The following is a 20,628-nucleotide window of genomic DNA, read 5'->3' on the forward strand; positions in this document are numbered from 1 at the left end:
TCGAACTAATCAATGAATGAAGCAGTCTAGTGCAGGGTACTGGAGTGTTTGGAGCATTGGCATATAAAATACATATTTGTGGTGTAAGGGAGATTTTGTGTTTGGAAGATAATTCCAGTCTGGCAGTACCTGCTTGCCAGATAGGTTTGAGATGGCTGCAGCTCCAAAAGATGTGTGTAAATGTGCCTTGTTCTGTGCATCCTCTAAAGCAATCAGGGGATGTTTCAGGGTAAAAGGAGTGAATTTTGATAGGAGTCATATACCATCTTGAGAATAGCTTGAGAGGGGATTCTCTAAACGCTATCGCCCTATTGCTTTTTCGGAGATTGCAAATCATATCGTTCCATAACTCAGGAGTAAAAGTACAGTTTAATTCCTTTTCCCAGTGTAACATTGGGGCAGATTTTTCCGGTATAGAGATGGAGTTTAAAAGGCTATAAAGTTATGAGATGAGACCTCTATCTCGTGAGGAGTGTATGCAAATATGTTCAAAGAGTGTCTCTGAAGAGAGGGTTTGTAAAGTATAGTGAAGGGAAAAGAATTGTTTTATTTGATTATAGTGTATAATTTCAGAATGGGGTAGGTTATATTTTAACTGAAGTGTGTCAAATGGTGGGAATGTTGATTTATAGATAAAAGAACCCAATGTGGTAAGGTTGTTATTAGTCCATATTGCAAATTGATTATGGATATTACTTGATTGTGAAAATCTTGTGTCCCCCAAATATGAGGCTAGTGGAGGAGTGCTAGAAGCTAGTTCAAAAAGGGAACTTTGATCTTTGCCCATATTTGAAACAATTGAGCAACAATCCTGTTGGCTTTGTTTAAATTGCGATAATTGCATTGATCGGACCATAAAATGCCTTGTAGGTATAGAGGGGAGATTGAAATGATTCAAATGTTTTTCCAAGGGATATTAGAGGCAGGAGCGTGCCATTGGGAGATTTGTGAGAGCTTGGCAGCAAGGAAGTAGTGCCATATGTTTGGGAGGCCTAGTCCTCCAAAGATTTGTGGTCTGTACATGAGGGAATTGCTACATCTAGGCTTTTTGTTTGCCCATATAAAATGTATTTAATTCTCTTTGGGAGGGATTGTATTCTAGTTTTGGGAACGTTTATGGGGAGGGCTCTAAAGTAATATAAAAGTTTAGGGACAATGGACATCTTAAATGGCACAGATTCTGCCTAGGAAGGAAATAAGGTATGTGGACCATTTTTTGAGTAGGGAACTAAGGTGGGAAAGTAATGGGGGGGGGGGGGTAGTTCTCCTTGTAGAGGGATTTGAATGAAGGAGTGATATAGATACCGAGGTATCTGAAGGAACTTGTGTTCCATGAAAATGGGAAATTTTGTTGTAGAAGAGATAATGTATGTTTTGGGGAATGTTAATGGGTAGGGCTGAACACTTGCTGATATTGATACCTAAACCGGAGAGTTTTTGGAAAATTTTTAGTTCAGAGGGGAGGTTAGGTATGGAGATGAGGGGGTCAGTTAGAAATAAGGCATCGTCAGCGTATAAACTTATTTTGAAATCATGGGGACCTTTGGTATACCCATTAATGTTATTGTTATTTCTTAATGCTTGGGCGAGGGGTTCTATTGCTAAGGCGAATAAAAAGGGGGGGATAAAGGGCAGCCCTGTCTAGTGCCCCTACTAAGAGGGAAGAATTTGGAGTTCATACCTGGTATTTTGATCCTGGTATATGGGGAATGATAGAGAGCATTGAAGCCGTGTAGAAATTTGTCAGGGATTCCAAATTATGGAGGAGATAATTAAGGTAGGGCCAGTTGACGCTATCAAACACCTTATGGATGTCTAGGCTGAGGAGACAAACTGGTTTTGAGTGGAGGTTGGCATCCTGAATGATATTGGTGACTAGTCTAATATTGTCGACTATTTGTCAGTTATGGATAAATCCAGTCTGGTCTATATGAATGAGATTGTTGAAGACTGCTGCAAGCCTATCGGCCAACAATCTGCCAAAAATTTTAAGGTCGTTGTTTAGAACAGATATTGGACGAAGGTTCTGTGGAAGGGTGTGGTCTTTGTGGCTTAGGGATCAGTGACATGTTGGCTAGGAGCATTTCTTCAGGAAACTGGTTACCCTGGAGAATGTAATTAAATAAATTGGTTAGTTTGGGGGCTAAGAGGGGAGCAAATTTTTAGTAGTAGGAGGAGGTGTAGCCATCAGGTCCTGGAGCCGGTCGTTTTGAGGGATTTGATTATGTTTGTAATCGAGATCTGTGCAGGGTTCATTTAATGATTTAATTTGATCATTAGTAAGGGATGGAAGATGTAGACTTAACCAGTCAGAGGGCGGGATTTGAGATTGGGGACTTGGATCAGAGAGTAGGTTTTTATAGAAAGCCGTAAAGATCTCTAGAACTTCTTGGGGGTGAGTAACCAGGTTACCATTATGGTCACGTAATTTGTATAAGTGTGGTGTATTTACTTCTTGTTTGAGTTTTCGTGCAAACATTGTAGATGTGGAATTGCTGTGTAGTAGAAATTTAGCCTGGGAATATCTTAGGGCTTTTTCGGTATTTGCAGACAAAATTGTGTCAAGTTGTTGACGTTTTTCTTGAATCTGACGAATAATTTCTTGTGATGGTGAAAATTTTTTTTTTTTTTATAGAAGATCCAGTTCTTTGGTAAGGCACTTTATTGCTGTAAGTCTCTTTATTTTTGGTTGCGGCTATGTTTATGAGGTGGCCCCTTAAAACCGCTTTGTGTGCTGACCAGAGTATTGTGGGGGATATATCATCTGTAGAATTATCAGAGAAGTAGTTTTCAATATGAGTAGAGATATTTTGGATGTTTGAGGGGTCAGTTAGTAGAGAGTCGTTTAGGCGCCAGTTGAAGGGGGTTGGGGTCAGACCTATGTATGAGAAATCAATTGAGACAATATTATGATCAGACCATGGGCAAGAATGGATAAGTGCTTTGGATGAATTGGCGAGCAGGATTGGTGTGCAATATATGTAATCGAGACGGGCATAACAGTCGTGAGGATGAGTATTGGGTGCATTCTCTAATGCCAATGTTATGGGCTCTCCATGCGTCTATCAATTGCATACCGTTGAGAGTTCTATTCATAAAAATTTAGAGAATGTTTTAGACGATGGTGCTATATGACTTCTATCCAAAGCAGGGTGAGCAGCTAGGTTGAAGTCTCCAGCTAGAACCATGTGTGGGGAGTTGAATTTTTCCAGGATATAAAAAAAAAAAAAAAAAAAAAAAAAAAAAAAAAAAAAAAAAAATGATGGGATTCATTTGGGGCATAAAGTGATGATATTGTAATAAGGAGATTGTTGATCTTCCCTTTAATGATGAAGCGGCTGTCTTCATCCTTATAAATGTTTTGGATATCAAAAATGATAGAGTTGCGAATAAAAATGGCAACCCCTTGGGTTTTGTTATGAAATGTGGTGAAGTAAAGCTGGCTGTAAGATTTATCAAAGAATTTCGGGTGGTTAGTAGCTGAAAAATGTTTCTTGCATGAGGATAATATCAGCCCTTAGTCTTTTATAATGTTGCGTTTGTGAGGAGAGTTGAAACCTTGGACATTATGTGAAAGTATTTTAAGACCCATTGAAAAGGATTAAGGTAAGATATGTTGAGGGTATATTTCTGGTAGAGGCAACATGAGGTAATCTAATTGCCCATTGAAAAAGAAAATGTTGGAACTTAAGTAGTGTGAGGGTATTATAGAGGTAACCCACGATTCGGGAATAGTTAAATGTAATGAGTCTTGTTTGAGTGCTGGGTATAGTGTGGTATGAGATGTGATTGGGAGATATCACAGAAATCATGGTAAGGTAGATATATTGTACCAATATGAAACTTCTAACAGTACTATTACATTCTTTAAACTGGGCCGTAAGGGTCATATAACAAAATAAGTAACAAATTGAAAAAAAAATAAAAAAAGGGGGGGGGGGGGGGGGGAGGGGGCAAGAAAAGCAGAGGGGGGCATAGAAGCCGTTATCCATTCATTGGCACCACTTCAAGTAACGGGACTTGCTCAATATGTAAAAAAGTAAAAAAAAATTAAGTGGTGTGGTGGCACGAGGAGGGAGTTTAAATGTAGGAGTTCAATACCAAGTTCTGGTGATTGTGATGTCACCCGAGTAATGTTCAAATTTTGCAAAAAAGGTACCTTCTCCCCTTTTGCAAAAAAAAAAAAAAACACACACCTTTAAATTAAAAAGAAAAAGAAGGGGGGGGGGGGTGACTTGACTTCTTCCTCTCTCCATTTTTAAGTAGGAGTGAAAACCATCAAAGAACTTTAGTTGATTTGGTTGAGATTAACTGCATCCGTAGATCAAGTATGAGAATGACAACTTCCGACTGAAAAGAAGGGTTAATCCTGAGGTGCTTGACGCCATCTTCCTTGGCCCCGTTGAGTACAGCGTGAAGCTGGAGTTGACCAAATGGGCGAAGAACGTGGGGTGGAGATGGATCTGATGGGGGGCTCAGGGTCCAGAAGGCCCAACTTGACTAGGAGTTCCTTTCCTTCAATGATGTTGTAGACAGAGTAGGTTGAGCCATTGTGCAATATTGATAGTTTAAAGGGGAAACCCCAGCGATATCCGATTCTAGCAGATTGTAGGATTGTAGTGACCTTTCATCCTGCGTCTCCTATCAAGTGTAGCTGGAGATATATCTGGGTAAATCTGTATCCCGTGACCCTCAAAAACAATATTTGGGGTATTTCTGGAGGCACGCATGATATCTTCTTTTAGTAGGAAGTCCTTCATACACATGATGATATCACGTGGAGGTTTGTCAGGTGTTGGTTTAGGGCGAAGGGCCCTGTGAATTCTGTCATAGGTAAATGCAGATATTTGTTTATCTGGTAGTAGATTATGGAAGAGTTTGGAGATAGCAGGGGCAAGGTCAGTGATCGACTCAGGGATACCGCAAACCCTAATATTGTTGCGTCTGTTTCTGTTGTCTAAGCCTTCCATTTGAGCCTGCATCAATGCAAAGCTGTCAGCCAGGGTCTCATAATCTTCCCTGAGATCATTATGGGAAAGAGTTCGTCATGTTTTGTTTCCAGAATGTCAGTGCGGCTGCCTATGTTTGCAATTTCTTGTGTCAGAGCACTGGTAGTTTTATGCAGTTCTTGTTGTATTTTGTTAGCTAGTTTTTCATAGATAGCTGTTGAGCGGGTAAATGGAATCGCCATTTATTTATAAACAATTTTGTCATGATTATCAAAAACATGTATTCTGATTAAGCAAGTGTATTTGTTTCAAATACACAGGATGTGTTTTCAAAGCTGTCTTGATAGTGTCTAAATGCCAATCACACCTCCAGCTGTGAATGGCATTTTCCCAGAGAATCTGGAAGTGACACCTAGGTGCGAAGTGACCATCCCTTTGTGAATATAAATACAATTACAACTTGATTAGACCTTCAAAAGAGACGCACAAGACTCCCCCCCCCCCCCTTTTTTAGAATGTATAAATATAGTCAGATGCCTAGCTTGTGTCAGAACAACATATTTGAATGTATACCATGCACTGTACAAAGTTTGTTCATAGGCTTGTATATTAAATACATCTTTTATAATGTGGTTCAGCAGTCAACATGTTATTGGAATCCCCTAACTTCTGGGGGTTCCCTAGCACTGTTAAGCTTCCATCTAGGTTAGCCTTTGAGAGAGGTGTATTGTACTCACTGTTAGGAGCAGTTTGCTGTGCCGGCGTGGGGAGGCTGGAGATCACGGAGGAGCCAGCACCATCTTGGAGTTTTTTAGCCTGGGACTTCTCCATAATTAGAAGGTAGTTTGTTAGGTGTTTGGAGCGGCTATTCCTCCTATTTTTCCAGTATGGCATGTGCTGGTGTGTTGCGCAGGGGTGCTGGGTCGTTTTCGGCCAGGACCGAGGTAAGAAGCCCTGGGAAATCTGGCTTGACAGACCGGGTCGGACGGAGCTAAAAACTCAGGCACGTCCGTCCCGCATCGTGCCGCACATGCGCCCCAACAACCCATTTTCTACAGAGAGGAGCTGTGTGTCGGTCGATGAATTACAGAGTAAAGGATTTTACAGTGAGAAAAAAATAAAAAAAATAAAAAAAAAACCCCAACCAAACACACACATCGTGCCCAAAACATTATATTAAAAAAAAAAAAAAAAAAAAAAAAAAAAAAAAGAAGAGCGCTGCTAATGGTTATGTAAATACCACCTGATCAAGGCAATTAGGAAACATTAGTATGCAATGGATATCCCCATGCAATGTTACAAATGGTTGGAAACCAAGAAGACAAACATAATGTGTATATAAACACCATAAATATGGTAAATCTATTAAATGAAATAAACTATATGTGAAACATAAGAGTGGTTGAGATGGGCGTCTGATCTGCAAATAACAAAGGACTGTGTGGCAAAAAGTAAATAAACTTTCTGTCACCACAGAAAACACATACAGAGTGTATATAAAAAAGATAGATGAGTGATTAGTTCATTCAAAAAAATATGAATAAAAAAGTCTCTTAAAAATAACAGTTCATATTCCCAGTGATGCGATTAATTTCAAGTGATGTGATGTTTCAACCTTTGTGCAACAATCAATAAGGTGACTTGTGCAAATTTTCTTAATCACAACTCCTGTGCAGCAAAATAAAGAGACTGCTGGTGCTCCCCCTTAGGTATATGCACTCACCAGAAGCCCTCACCCCTGCAGGGGTAGAGAGCGTGTAGTATATGTGGTATGCGATCTCCAAATTTGGCACAATTAAAAAATAAGAAACTGATTTCCAACAATAGAAAAAGCTAGGTATTACCCTAGAAAGTGGTGACAGTTATAGGGTAATACCTAGCTTTTTCTATTGTTGGAAAACAGTTTTTTTTTTATTTTTGCATTGTGCCAAATAAAAATGATTCTTCAGATTTACACTATGAATGCCCATTTTTAATTTACATGTGGATACCGTGTTACATGCACCTTGATCTGGAGTAGGGATGAGCTTCGTGTTCGAGTCGAACGTATGTTTGACTCGAACATTGGCTGTTCGTCCGTTCGGCGAAATCCGAACACTTGGTTCGTTCGCGTCAAAATTCGCATGGCGCTCACGGCCCACAATGCACTGCGATGGCGCAGTGCATTGCTGGCTCATGGATTGGCCAAGCATGCACTGTGACCCCGCATGCTTGGCCAATTGCAGCGCCAGCAGCGAGGAGAGCCATGATTGGCCACAGGCAGGATGCATGTGGCCAATCATAGCTGAGGCTGTGTAGTGCATGCCCCACACTATACAAGGCCGCCATTGAGGCGGCCTTGTGTAGTGTGTTAGCATCTGAAGCAGTGGGTGTTCTGTGTACCTTCAACACAGTACACACCGATCGTTTTTGGCTGATTTCCTATCTTGCTGTTGTGTAGTGGTTATTGTCTGTGCCCTGACCGCAGTATACACCACAATATTCACTATTCACTTCACTATATTTATATATCTTTAATAATAGAGCTTGCAGTCAGTAGTGTTAGGAGATAGTGTGTGCTGTCTGCGTGCTCTGTACCCAGTACATACCGCTATAATCCACCTACATAGCTGTTCTCTATTTGAGCCCAATTGCCATCTGCAGGAGTTATTGGAAGTTGTGTGTGCCTCCAGCACAATATAAACTACCCAACTGTTGTTTTACCCAACTCCCTTCAGGCCATTACCATGTCTGGAAGGCCAGCAAGGAGAGGCAGACAGGCGCGAGCCGATAAAAGAGGGCAAGCAGGCTCTGTGTCTAGAGACAACAGTGCTGGTCGTGGACGCGGTGCATTGTCATCAGCACGTGGCCATGGGACATGCTTGTCCTTTTCGGCAGCTGGACATGTTGAACCACAACATGCCAACGACTTGGTAGAGTGGATGACCAAGCCCTCTTCATCCTCCTCATCCTCTCTCACCCAGTCTCAGGGTAGTCGCAAAGCAGCTGCCAACGCATCGTCTTCCCTCCTCTCAATGTCATCATCAGTGACTCCTTCCCTAGACCAACCACGTCCTCCTGAGGAGTCTCCTGAACTCTTTGAGCACAGTGTTGGGTACATGCTCCAGGAGGATGTCCAGTGTTTGATGGGCTCTGATGACACTCAGCTAGAGGAAGGCAGTAGCGTGAGCGCAGAGAGAGGGGATGCTCAAGAAGGACAGCAATCTGGCAGTCATGTTCCACAAGCTGCAGCATACTGCCAGGTTTGCTACAGCGATGAAGAGGGAGGGGATGATGGCACTGACTCCACGTGGGTGCCTGGAAGGAGGGAGGAGGAGGAGGAGGCACATGTCCAACGAGGCAGGATGCCCTCCGGGGGCCAGCTTAGGGGCAGCACACCGACTGAATCACACCGCAGAGCTCCGCCTGTGCAGGGCGCTGCCTCTGCGCGTTATTCTAAAAGTTCTTTGGTGTGGGCCTTTTTTGAGACGAGTGCATCAGATCGCACCGCTGCTATTTGCAACATATGTCTCAAGCGTATCTCACGTGGCCAAAACATCAGCCGCTTGGGCACCACATGCTTGACCAGACATATGTTGACCTGCCATGCAGCTCGTTGGCAAGCGTACCGCAAAGACCCACACCAAAGAACAAAGCGGACCTCTCCTTGCTCCTCATCAGCTGGCATCTCCAACCCCACTAGACCTTCAGTCCTCTCTGAAACCTGCTCTGAGAGGAATGAAGGTGTAGAATTAGGTGTGTCACAGCCAAGTGCTTCCGGGAACTCTGCTAGCGGTACACCCACGTCCGATTATAGCAGGCAAATGTCCCTGCCCCAGCTGCTGGACCGGCGGAAGAAGTTTACTCCCAGCCATCCACATGCCCAGCGGTTGAATGCTAGCTTGGCTAAATTGCTAGCACTTCAACTGCTGCCTTTTCAGTTGGTAGACTCGGCCCCCTTCCGTGAGTTTGTACAATGTGCGGTTCCTCAGTGGCAGGTCCCCAAACGCCACTTTTTCTCACGGAAGGCGATTCCGGCTCTCTACCGGCATGTGGAAGGCAATGTCCTTGCCTCGCTGGACAGGGCGGTCAGCGGTAAGGTGCATATTACCGCTGACTCATGGTCCAGCTGGCATGGACAGGGACGTTACCTGTCTTTCACGGCCCATTGGGTCACTCTTCTGGCTGCTGGGAAGGATGCAGGACAAGGTGCAGTAGTGTTGGAGGTTGTTCCGCCACCACGCCTCCAAAATGCTACTATTGGTTGTGACACACCTCTCTCCTCCACCCCCTCCTCTTCTTCTTCCTCCATGGCCTCTTCCAGTGCTCTGTCCTCAGAACCAGCGGTGCTCCGTAGGCGTTCCAGGGGCTACGCAAGTACGCAGGCAAAACGATGCCATGCCGTGCTTGCGCTGGTTTGTTTGGGGGACAGGAGCCACACTGGGGCGGATGTTTTGTCAGCTCTGCAGGGGCAGGCCGAGAGGTGGTTGACGCCACGCCAGCTTAAGCCAGGAATGGTGGTTTGCGACAATGGCACCAACCTCCTCTCCGCCCTCCGACAGGGACAACTGACCCATGTGCCCTGTGTAGCTCACGTCCTTAACCTGGTGGTGCAGCGGTTCTTGGGCAGGTACCCCGGCTTACAGGATGTCCTGAAGCAGGCCAGGAAAGTCTGTGTGCATTTCCGCCGATCATTTAATGCCTGTGCTCGGCTGGCTGAGCTCCAAAAGGAGTTGAACCTGCCCAAGAACCGCCTTATATGTGACATGCCCACCAGATGGAACTCAACATTGGCCATGCTGCAGCGGCTGCACACGCAGCAGAGGGCCATCAATGAGTACCTGTGCGACTACGGCACCAGGACAGGGTCAGGGGAGCTTGGTTTTTTCTCACCACGCCAGTGGGGCATGATCAAGGATGCATGCACTGTCCTGTCACCATTTGAGGAGGCCACAAGGATGGTGAGCAGTGACAGTGCATGCATCAGTGACACTGTACCTCTTGTCCACCTCTTGGAGCATACGCTGCGTGGAATAATGGACAGGGCACTTGAGGCAGAACAGAGGCAGGAAGAGGAGGACTTCCTTGCCTCTCAAGGCCCCCTTTATCCAGACAGTGTTCCTGCTGTGCCACCCATCACACAGGAAGAGGATGAGGAGGAGGAGGATGATTGTGTCAGCATGGAGGTGGAGGCTGGCACTCAGCATCAGCAGCAGTAGTCTTATAGGGATGATTTACAGTCCCAAGAAACACGTGGACTTGTACGTGGCTGGGAGGAGGTAGCTGCGGATCATGTTGTCCTTAGTGACGCAGAGGACTCCGGACCGAATGCCTCAGCTAACCTACGCTGCATGGCCTCCCTGATCCTGCAAAGCCTGCGGAAGGATCCTCATATTCTTCGGATCAAGGAGAGGGACCATTACTGGCTGGCCACTCTCCTTGATCCACGGTACAAGGGTAAGGTTGCCGACCTTATCTTGCCATCGCAGAGGGAGCAGAGGATGAGACATCTCTGGGAGGCCTTGCAGAAAGCTCTGTGCAACGCGTTCCTAGAGACTGGGAGGTTACAAACTCCTGGTCCTTGACAACGTGTTGCTGAGGCATCGGTCAGAAGGAGCGGTGGAGAAGGTGGCCGTCTGACTGATGCTTTCAGACAATTTTTTACTCCGCAGCCCCAAGGTATGATCGGTTCCAGCAACCATCGCCAGCGTCTGATTTACATGGTGCAGGAATACCTAGGGGCAAGGTCAGACTTGGACACCTTTCCCACCGAAAATCCTCTGGCTTACTGGGTCTTGAGGATGGATCACTGGCCAGAGCTTGCACAGTATGCAATTGAGCTACTGGCCTGTCCTGCATCCAGCGTTCTTTCGGAACGCACCTTCAGTGCTGCTGGTGGCTTTGTTACCGATCACAGGGTGCGCCTGTCCACCGAATCAGTTGATCGACTGACCTTCATCAAGATGAATCAGTCTTGGATCACCCACAGCTACCAAGCACCTGAAGCTGATGTAACCGAATAATTTTTTTTGAAATACCACATCCCTTCAAGGCTGCCTATGCTGATGCTGAGTGACTGTCCTGTTATGTTGATTGTCTATCCTCTTCCTCCTCCGCTGATATGTTGGAAGAACATTTTTGGTTCTGGGTGATGCCAGCAGCCCAATTTTTCTGCCCCTGTTTAACAGGGGCGTTTAAGTACAATTTTTGATGCAATGCTTTGCAGCAGGGCTAATTCCAGCAAAAAAACTAGAGTATATGGAAGAGGTTGCAGTGTGGTGGCACCAGCAGCAGTGCCTAAGGCCAAATTTTTCTGCCCCTGTTTAACAGGGACATGTAATTACAATTCTTGATATAATATTTCACAGGAGGGCCCCTTCCTGTGCCCACCCAGAGTAACGGTGAGGACTTATAGTGTTGTGGTGCTGGTGCCACAACCACCAAAGGTCAATTTTTCTACCACTGTTCAACAATGGCATGTAATTACAATTCTTGATATAATCGTTCACAGCAGGGCGCTCCAGCGCCCACCAAGAGTCACTTTGAGGGCTTACAATGTTGTGGCAAAACCAACACCTTGTTCCGCCATTTCTGCAGAGCATATAGGGCAGACCCCTACTTTCAAACATCCAACTTACAAACATCTCCTACTTGCAAACGGAAGGAGACAACAGCAAGTGAGATGAAAAAAGATGGACGACAAAACAAATTATACAGGGGTGATAACCCTTCCCTATGTTTTCCAAAAAGCTTAAAAATAGTTTTTTTTGACTGGAGCTACACTTTAAAAATGTACCAGTTGAAAATTACAAACAGATTCAACTTAACACAACAAACCTACACAGTCCCTGTCTTGTTTGCACCGCCTGTATACTGCTGTTCTGAGTATATAGGGCCTGGGGGCCACACGCATTTCCTTTTTTTAATATGGGTACAGGGTTCCCCTTAATATGCGTACAAGACCCAAACAGGCTGGTAATGGGCAGGGAGGGCTACCCATGCCATTTTTCTGATTGATTTTCAACCATATTGCAGGAACCAGATATAACATTAAAACCGCAAGCAGTTTAAATGGTGTTATTTCCGTTTAATGTCATTTTGTGCAGGGACTGTTCTAAACACGGGAAACACGTGGCACTTCACAGGCATACTACAGACACCCCCCAAGCACCATATTTAAAAGGAATATTTCACTTTTTTTTTTCACTTTAATCGTCATTAAAATCAGTGCTCCCGCCAAAACGGCCATTTTTAAAAACATTTTAGGCATTGACCCATGTCCCCTGGGGCAGGAGCCAGGTCCCCAAACCCTTTTTAGGACAGTATCTTGCATATTAGCCGTTAAAATTAGCACTTTTAATTTCGAACATTCGAGTCCCATAGACTTCAATGGGGTTCTAACGTTCGTAACGAACGTGGGGTCCGTTCTAAAGTTCTGGTGCGAACCGAACCGGGGGGGGGGGGGGGGGGGGGGGGGGGTGTTCGGCTCATCCCTAATCTGGAGTGAAAGAAAAGGATTGACCCCAGGGTTACCAAGATTGGAGATCGAATGCCATATATACTACACGCGCTCTACACTTGCAGGGGTGAGAGCATATATCTAAGGGGAGCACCAGAAGTAATTGTTTTGCTGCACATGAATGCTCTTATACTCTTATGTGTAAACACCATAAATATGGTAACTTCTATTAAATGAAATAAGCTATATGTGAAACATATTATGTTATACATATATTGTTTGTCTTCTTGGTTTCCAACCAATTGTAACATCGCATAGGGATATCTGTTGTATACTAATATTTCCTATTTCTGATTTCCGATTTTTGTTCACCTGGAAGTTCCAGTTGGCAATGTTCTTCTATGGAAACTATACCATTTTCATTTTGAAGAAATCCATTAAAACATATTTAAACCCAAGAGAAAAAAATATAAATATATTGCAACGTACCAGTCCCGAACCAAGTATTAACTCTGCCACATAGGATAGCAAAGGAAGAACACACAGGCAGTTCCATTTTATACTTGAAGTATAGAAGCTTTCCAGTTCCAAATGGCACCTGGGGCCCAAGGCAGAGCACATATTTTTAGTGTCAGCAGTAAACAGCGACCACTGAAGAAAAATGGAAAATTGAATTTGTGATCATAGGGTTGCCATATTCGCTTTTAGTTCCGCTAGCTCAAGCAATACCATACACTTCGGGTATAGCAGATGCTGCCACCCGACCCCATCTATAGCCCTTAGATACAAAACAGGTGTAGTGGTGCTGCTACCTTCCTTCAATCTTCAGCTCTACTCAGTGCTCAGACTGAAAGGCTGCTGATACATCTATGTACTGTGAACCACTGGAGAGTGGAGTGGACAGTCCCCACTCGGGTAAATGTCAATCGGCGTCAATATCCTTTTTTTTTTTTAAAATGACATGCAACAGCTGTAAAACAGACAACGCGTTTCAGCTGTCGGGCCTTAGTTATGGCTGCAGCCCTTAAATGCCCGTCCTGTTCTGGGTTGAGAGTGCTAACTCACTGTACTGAATTTATAGAGGAGCCATGTTGTCTCCCTAAACACCTCCCCCTTTCTCTTCTCTAAAGCAAAGGGGAAGTGCTTTGTAGTCCACAGATAGCTCAGAACAATGTAACTGATAAGAATGTAGCAAAGGCCTGGAAATTATCAGCTCACAAGATTTCCATGAGGACTAACAGGATTTTTAGCAATTATCAAACAGATATAACAAAACAGTTTCAATGGTATATTTAACAGACCAAAAAGGGAGCAGATCATTGTTAGAGTTTACATACACTTTAAAAAATATATGTGTGAATGATAATTGCCCTCCCACACTGCTTACAGGATCAATTTGCTACTAGTGGTCATACACATGTGCAGTCACCAGTGGCATACTAAGTGGGGGGCATCAGGCCAGCGTCACCTCCCTCCGTGACTGAAGAGAAGACAGCGCTGTGGGTTAGGCAGTGGCATCGCGCGGTGACAGACCACACAGGGAGAGCCAGAGGCAGTGGCTTTGCAGTGCACAGACCCCCCCCTAACAATACAGACCCATAATGTACCTCGGAACACACACACACACACACACACACACACACACAGAGAGAGCCCAAGGCAGTGGCATTGCGGGGGGGGGTGCGAGTGACACCTGTCGGCACAGTGATCTGGGACCCAGAGCAACAATCCCCTTCTCTCTGTGGTCGTGGCTCAAATCAGTCTCAGCAACGGCACTGTAGGGGGGGGGGGTCTGCACTTTAGAGGGGATCTGTACTGTAGGAGGGGTCCTGCACTGTAAGGGGAGGGGTTGTATTGTAGGGGAGGATTCTGTACTATAGGGAGGTCTGTACTGTAGGGGATTTCTTACTGTAGGGAAGGATTCTGTACTGTGGGGGTTTGCACTGTAGGGGGGAGAGGTCTATACTGTAGGGGAGAGGGGTTTGTACTGTAGGGGGGTCTGCGCTGTAGGGTGGAGGGGTCTGTACTGTAGGAGGGTCTGCACTGTAGATGGGGGGGGTCTGCACTGTAGGGGGTCCCCGAGCTGTGAGGGGCTGTGTAATGTAAATGGGTGCAGAGATGCAGTATGTTGTGTAATGTAAAGGTGTCCAGAGGTACAAGGGCTGTGTAATGTAAAGGGGTCAGGAGGTACAGGGTGCCGTTTTATGTAAAGGGGTCCAGGGGTGCAGGGTGCTGTGTAATGTAAAGAGGTCCAGAGGTGCAAGGTCCTGTGTAATGTAAAGGGGTCCAGAGGTGCAGTTGTGGAGGGGGGTACACAGTAGTGACAAAAAGATATTGAAGGATGCAGAGGTATGCTGGGGGCACAGTGGGGTGTTTTTACATTTTAAGGTGGGGGGGTGCCAGATATAGGATCCACCCCAGGTGCCAAATGCTCTAGGTATGCCCCTGGCAGTCACTGTCCTTATAGTGTGTGTGTGGGGGGGGGGGGGTGGACAAATCACTCTAGGGCAGGGCTGCTCAACCTGTGGCTCTCCAGCTGTTGTAAAAATACAAGTCTCATCATGCCTCTGCCTCTGGGTGTCATGCTTGTGGCTGTCGGAGTCTTGCTATGCCTCATGAGACTTGTAGTTCCGCAACAGCTGGAGAGCCACAGGTTGAGCACCCCTGCTCTAGGTAAAGGGAATCTGTGTTTATATACTGACCAGTCCTTGTATGTTATGATGCAGGACTGGACCCAGCTCAGCCATACTTTCAGGGCACACCCACTGAGGTCAGACTGGACTCATCAGATGCTAAGCTGGTCGACGTCATCCACACTGATGGAGCTCCACCCCTGATCAATACTGGTGAGTCTTTACTTTTATCTATAACTAGCAAAAGTGTGCTCATTTTAGAAAGAGCAAGTAATGATAAAAGAAGTGTCCTAGCTTGTAATAGTTAACTGAAGGTGTGGCAGGAGAGGAGTGCGAAGGGTATGACAGTGAGCAGTATGTACAGAAGAGGATTGCAGAGGGTATAACAGTATGCACAAGAGAGGTGTGCAGCAAGTATGATAGTGGGTAGTGTGTACAGAAGGGGAGTGCAAAGAGTATGACAGTGGGCAGTATTTACAGGAGAGGAATGTTAAGGGGTGTGACAGCATGAACAAGGGAGGTGTGCAGAGGGTATGACAGTGGGCAATATGAGGTGTGCAGAGACAGTAACTGGAAAGGAGTGTGGAGGGTATGACAAGTGGGCAGCATGTACAGGAGAGGAATGTTGAGGGGTGGACAGTGGGCAGAATGTACAGGAGAGGAATGCGTAGAGTAAGACAATGAACAAGATGTACAGGAGAGGAGTGTGGAGGGTATGATAGTGGGCAGCATGTACAGGAGAGGAGTGTAGAGGACGACTGTTTAGTTGAAATGCGTCGTTACAGACATCTCTACTTTTTGACTATGTTATTACGATTGAACCAAATGTGAGTGTAATTTATTATTATTTTTTTAATAAATTGGATGTTAAAACGGTATCACGCTATGCTAGTTTTCTACTTCCATGGTCTTTGATACCTGAGCCCCCTATTTTCGTGGGATGAGCACTATAGGAGGATCGATACGGATGATTTCATGACCTGAAGACTTGCGGGAGATTACATACTAGATGTATGATTATCTGGTTTGCTAACCTACAGGCCCATATGACTCGAGAGGTGTAAGCCTTCCTCTTAGTTCACGTCATTTGGTAAGCCTCCTCTCCCCTTTATCACGGTGGTGGTGATGGTATTATTCTACATATCAGAAGTTGAATTTCACCGTTTTTACGCCACCACAAGTTTGAAATTGTGATCGATATCACACATTTCAAGGACTGTTAGCCCTTGTACACATGGTCACAGATTCTGACGGATTGTTTCCTATCGGACTGTTTTGTCGGATATTCCGACTGCGTGTGGTCTGCATCGGACGGTTTCCGTCGGAATATCCGACGGACCAACTTTTCCAACTTGCCAGTAAAATTTTCTGACAAAATGCTCCGATCGGACATATGGCAGACAGTGTAGCCTACTCCGATGGACAAGGTGCCACGCATGCTCACAATCAAATTCGGACACGAGCGCTCTCTCAGGTAAAACTACTGCTCGTAATCGATATAGCACATTCGTCACGCTGCAATGTTAAAAATTCTTTCATGAAGCGCATTCTCTTGTTCTTTACAATGCTGCAAGAATGAACTTCTTTTGATGCTCACACACACACACACTTCTCCCGTACGCATTTCTTCAGTCTTTACTCATTTCAGCAATACAATATTTGAAATCGTCACATCTACACATTTTGTTTTTTGTTTGTTTTTTTGGGGAATTTTGTGTTTGTTTTTTTCATCAACATCTTTGACAGTTTGCTCATCTTTGCATTTTTTGGGGTGTGTTGTGTGTCAACTTACCACAACACCATTATCTTTTTTGTATTTTCTTTTTTAATCTACAGGAGGTTGTTTAGTGTTGGTGCCCCTTGTTATTCATTTCACTTAGAATTTTTTAAATGTAGCTGCCTACTCATAAATAAACTGTCCTTTTTGAAGTAAAACACATACGCAAGTATTTCTTCAAACAAAAAAAAAACCTTTATTTAGCTGTTAAACAACTAAAAAGAGGGAGGCAGCGCTGGAGAAACTTGTCAATTTGGCAAAGCCTTTGGCCCCCAGGGCAGACATGAACTAATTCGAAAATGCTAAATTGGTGGCCTGAGGAATACATATCTCAGGGAGAGCAGTCTGGTCCAGAAATCCTAGAGATTAGGAAAAGCAGATGCCATCTATGTGCCCAGGATGTGGTTCTACAAGAGGCTGCATCTTCTGTCAGACCAGACTGAACCCAGGCCATCACTCTCTAGTCTTCCTTAGGCACTTTCCACCAGGCATCCTTCCAGGCTGTGGCTGGGCTCCGGTAGTTGGGGCAGGAGGAGGAGGGCGATGGTCGACCTCCTGGCTGCCACTTGCCACAGCCTCCCCCCCAGCTGAGGTCTTCCTGTGTATGAAAATGGGACATAGTTTGTTTTTTGCTCATCAATCACACCATTTTGTGCTCATGACTGTTGAAAATTGAATGTTACCAAATAGAACAGACTATCATTCTGAGCCCAGCATTTTTCATTCTTGTACCAATTATTTTTGGTCATTACTGTCTATTGAGATATAAACCACTTTGTTAAATCACAACTTACTAATCAATAACAACATCTAGTTAACATCACTATACCTGTCTCAAGCTGGGCCCCTCCACATGTTGCCTGGAAGGCCCAGGTTGGACATCGGAAGCCTCAGCTGGGAGTGAAGGAAGCCTTGAAGGAAGACTGGAGAGTGGTGGCCTGGGTTCCCCCTGGTCTGCCAGAAAATGCAGCCTCTCGTAGTACATCATACTGGGGATCCAAATGGCATCTGGATCTCCCGATTTCAGGGAATCCTGGAACTTCTTGCTCTCCCTGAGATAAGTACACCTCAGGGCACCAATTCTGGCCATCACGTAGGTCATGTCTGCCGTGGGGAGCATGATCTTAACCAAACCAAGCACTTTCTCCAGCGCTGCCTTCCTTTCTTGGGTCCTTAGAAAGGGGGTTTTTCCACTTGCCACAGGCAGGGCAGCTCCCTGAGCATATAAATGATCATTTCTAGAAAATGAGGTTCCTTGAAGGGATCCATCTTGTCTGCAAGACACAACACAAGACCCAATCATTTCAGGCTAAACTCTCTATAATCGTGTGCCAATATAGGCCTCAATCTAGAAGCAGTATAGGCTAGTGATGTACCAAGTTAAAATTGTACCTTTGTTTGAACGATCAGAGTTTCAGTTCCTCCTTCCTCTACTCACAGATCGTACGTACGACACACGTGTTGCATTTTATATACAGGGCGCATGCGTGGAACTCCACCCACCCGACGTTCTTTCTAAACTATTCCCTGCCCCTTCGCTTGCGGCGCAGTGGAGAGAGCACATGGAGGAGAGAACCCAGGTGCACAGAGTTCCACTAACGAGGAGGAGGGCTAGGAAAGCCCAGAGCCTGAAACGTCCCAATCCTGGAAGAGAAGATTTAAGGCCTCAAATATGTCTTTTGGAGAGATGTTGGAGATGGTGGACATATTGAAGAGGACCGAATATGATGGGAAGTTTGGACCTTACCCAAACATCAGAAAGGCCAAGATCATGACTAAAGTTGTGAAGAGTCCTCAGAAGAATTTTGGGGTACGATGATCCAAGGATCAACTGAGAAAACGCTGGTCAGACCTGAAACTGAGGGAGCACAATCAGTACAGAAGGATCAAGAGTGTTCTTCAAAAAAGTAAGTAGTTGTGTGTTCATATGGTTATTCTTGGTTGCATACTGCTCCATTTGCTTTGATTTCATGTTGTGCATTTTAAAATGGCCACTTTCAAGTTCATGGGTTCAATTGTTTGTAAGAAACATCGTTCTGCAAGTAAGTATTCCAGCTTAACAAAGTGTCCACAATAATGTTCTCACCTTTGAACTCGGCCAAAATACACAATTGTACCACACTTCCAAGCAATGTTTCATATTCCTATTTCTGCCCTCTGTGTGCCAAGTATTCTTTTTACATTCACATAGGGGAGAGAAGACTCGGGAAGTCTGAGGACACCAGGGACCCCACCCCTCCCAAAGAAGGCGAAATTCCAACACCAGAAGCAGAGGAGGAGGAGGGAGAGATCGTTGAAGTTGGACAAAATTGTCACCACAACAGGCGAGTGTTGGAGACCACAGCTTCCGGTAAGCTCATCAATGTATGTCGGCATATTTATAATACATGGTGTGTTTTTTTGCTTTTTTTTGTAGGTGATGTGGAAGAAGAATCAAATTTTACCAGTGAAAGTGCCCAGATCCTCATTGGGGAGATAATGGGGTGCAATCGGGATTTAGAAAATACACAGCAACACATCAATGATGTTTTGGGGAGTGTGTGAAACACGCCAAACTAGCTAGGGTTTTCTTTTGTTTTGAAACAACTTTTGTATTTTACAAAAAGCCAAATTTGGAAGATGCACAGAGTGTCAACATGCGCTATCTCCCATCATGGGGGATCAATGTACGTGTTTTGTGGAAAGTGGCTGAGTTGAAGGGGTTGCAGCCCCAAAACATGTACATTGATCCCCCATGATGGGAGATAGCCCATGTTGACACACTGTGTGCATCTTCCAAATTTGGCTTTTCCAGGGGTGACACCCCATGTGATGAAGGCAATATCAGCCCAGTTTGTACATACCAATTTCTGATATTGTCTTCACTTTTCAAAGTTGAACTTTGTAAGTTCCTGTGCTCTGTATGTTACGCTTTGATACATGCCTGTTTACACAAAAACACCAAGTTACCCAAAAATGACCTTAAATAATGTTTGATACACCCAATATGTTGGTTTGTTGTAAAACCCTTTTCTAAACGCACATGTGAATGTGCTTTGATTAAAAAGTGAAATCATCAACAATGTGTGGCTTCCTTTTTCAATGCGCAAAAGCAGTATTTGGAGTAAAATTTTTGTTTTCGGTGGCAATAGGTGTTATTTACTAAAGGCAACTCTGCTTTGCACTCCAAGTGCAGTTTCAGGTGCACTTTTGCAGTGCACTTGTAGTGCATAGTGGATGTGCCTTTAGTAAATAACACCCAGCGTGATGTGTTAATTTTCACAATCATGCCATTTTCATGACCCCACATATTTTTGCCATGGTGCTGAAAATGAGCGAGATTTTAGTCAGTAATGCGCGACATAAATTAGTTAACAAAAACAAGGTGTGTGTAGCAGACCCACAACATAAGATTATCTGAAGAAGAGAATGTCACCTCATCTTGCTCAGAACTTGGGTTTGAACTGTTGTAGAAAAAGGCACAATAAAAAAAAAAAAAAAATTAAAATTTACCTAGGAGACACCTAAAACCAAGCCAATCAGTAAATGAAAACAAAGATTATTGTAGTTTCAAAGAAAAATGTATTACAAAAATGCCTCTCAAACATTGTCTGGCATATCAATGGCCCTCCTACCCACAAAGTAATCCATGTATTGGGTTCGGACCTCACGGGCGCTTTGGGGGGAGAAAGCCAGGACGAGCAGCTTCAAGGGATGTGAGGTTCTCATTTTCAAGCAAGTCTGCATCTTGGCCAACTGAGACCACAGTTTGCTGAATGTCTAAGAAATTGTGCAGAACACAGCAGGCAAGCACTATGCGATTTATTTTATATTCCGCCATGTGGATAGGCG

General features: G+C 44.6%; 1 protein-coding gene across 1 annotated transcript in view; it reads left to right on the forward strand.

Annotated features, from left to right (window-relative positions):
* LOC143929785 (pancreatic lipase-related protein 2-like) overlaps positions 1 to 20,628 on the forward strand; it is a 137,734-nt gene that overhangs the window by 94,046 nt on the left and 23,060 nt on the right. The window contains exon 9 of the mRNA XM_077453763.1: positions 15,114 to 15,233. Within this exon, the coding sequence (XP_077309889.1) occupies positions 15,114 to 15,233 (120 nt within the window). The remainder of the gene's footprint in view (positions 1 to 15,113; positions 15,234 to 20,628) is intronic.

This window comes from Lithobates pipiens, unplaced genomic scaffold, assembly GCF_037356315.1.
Source record: "Lithobates pipiens isolate NorthernLeopardFrog02 unplaced genomic scaffold, aLitPip1_a1.2 Scaffold_25, whole genome shotgun sequence".
Classification (NCBI taxonomy): Eukaryota; Metazoa; Chordata; class Amphibia; order Anura; family Ranidae; genus Lithobates; species Lithobates pipiens.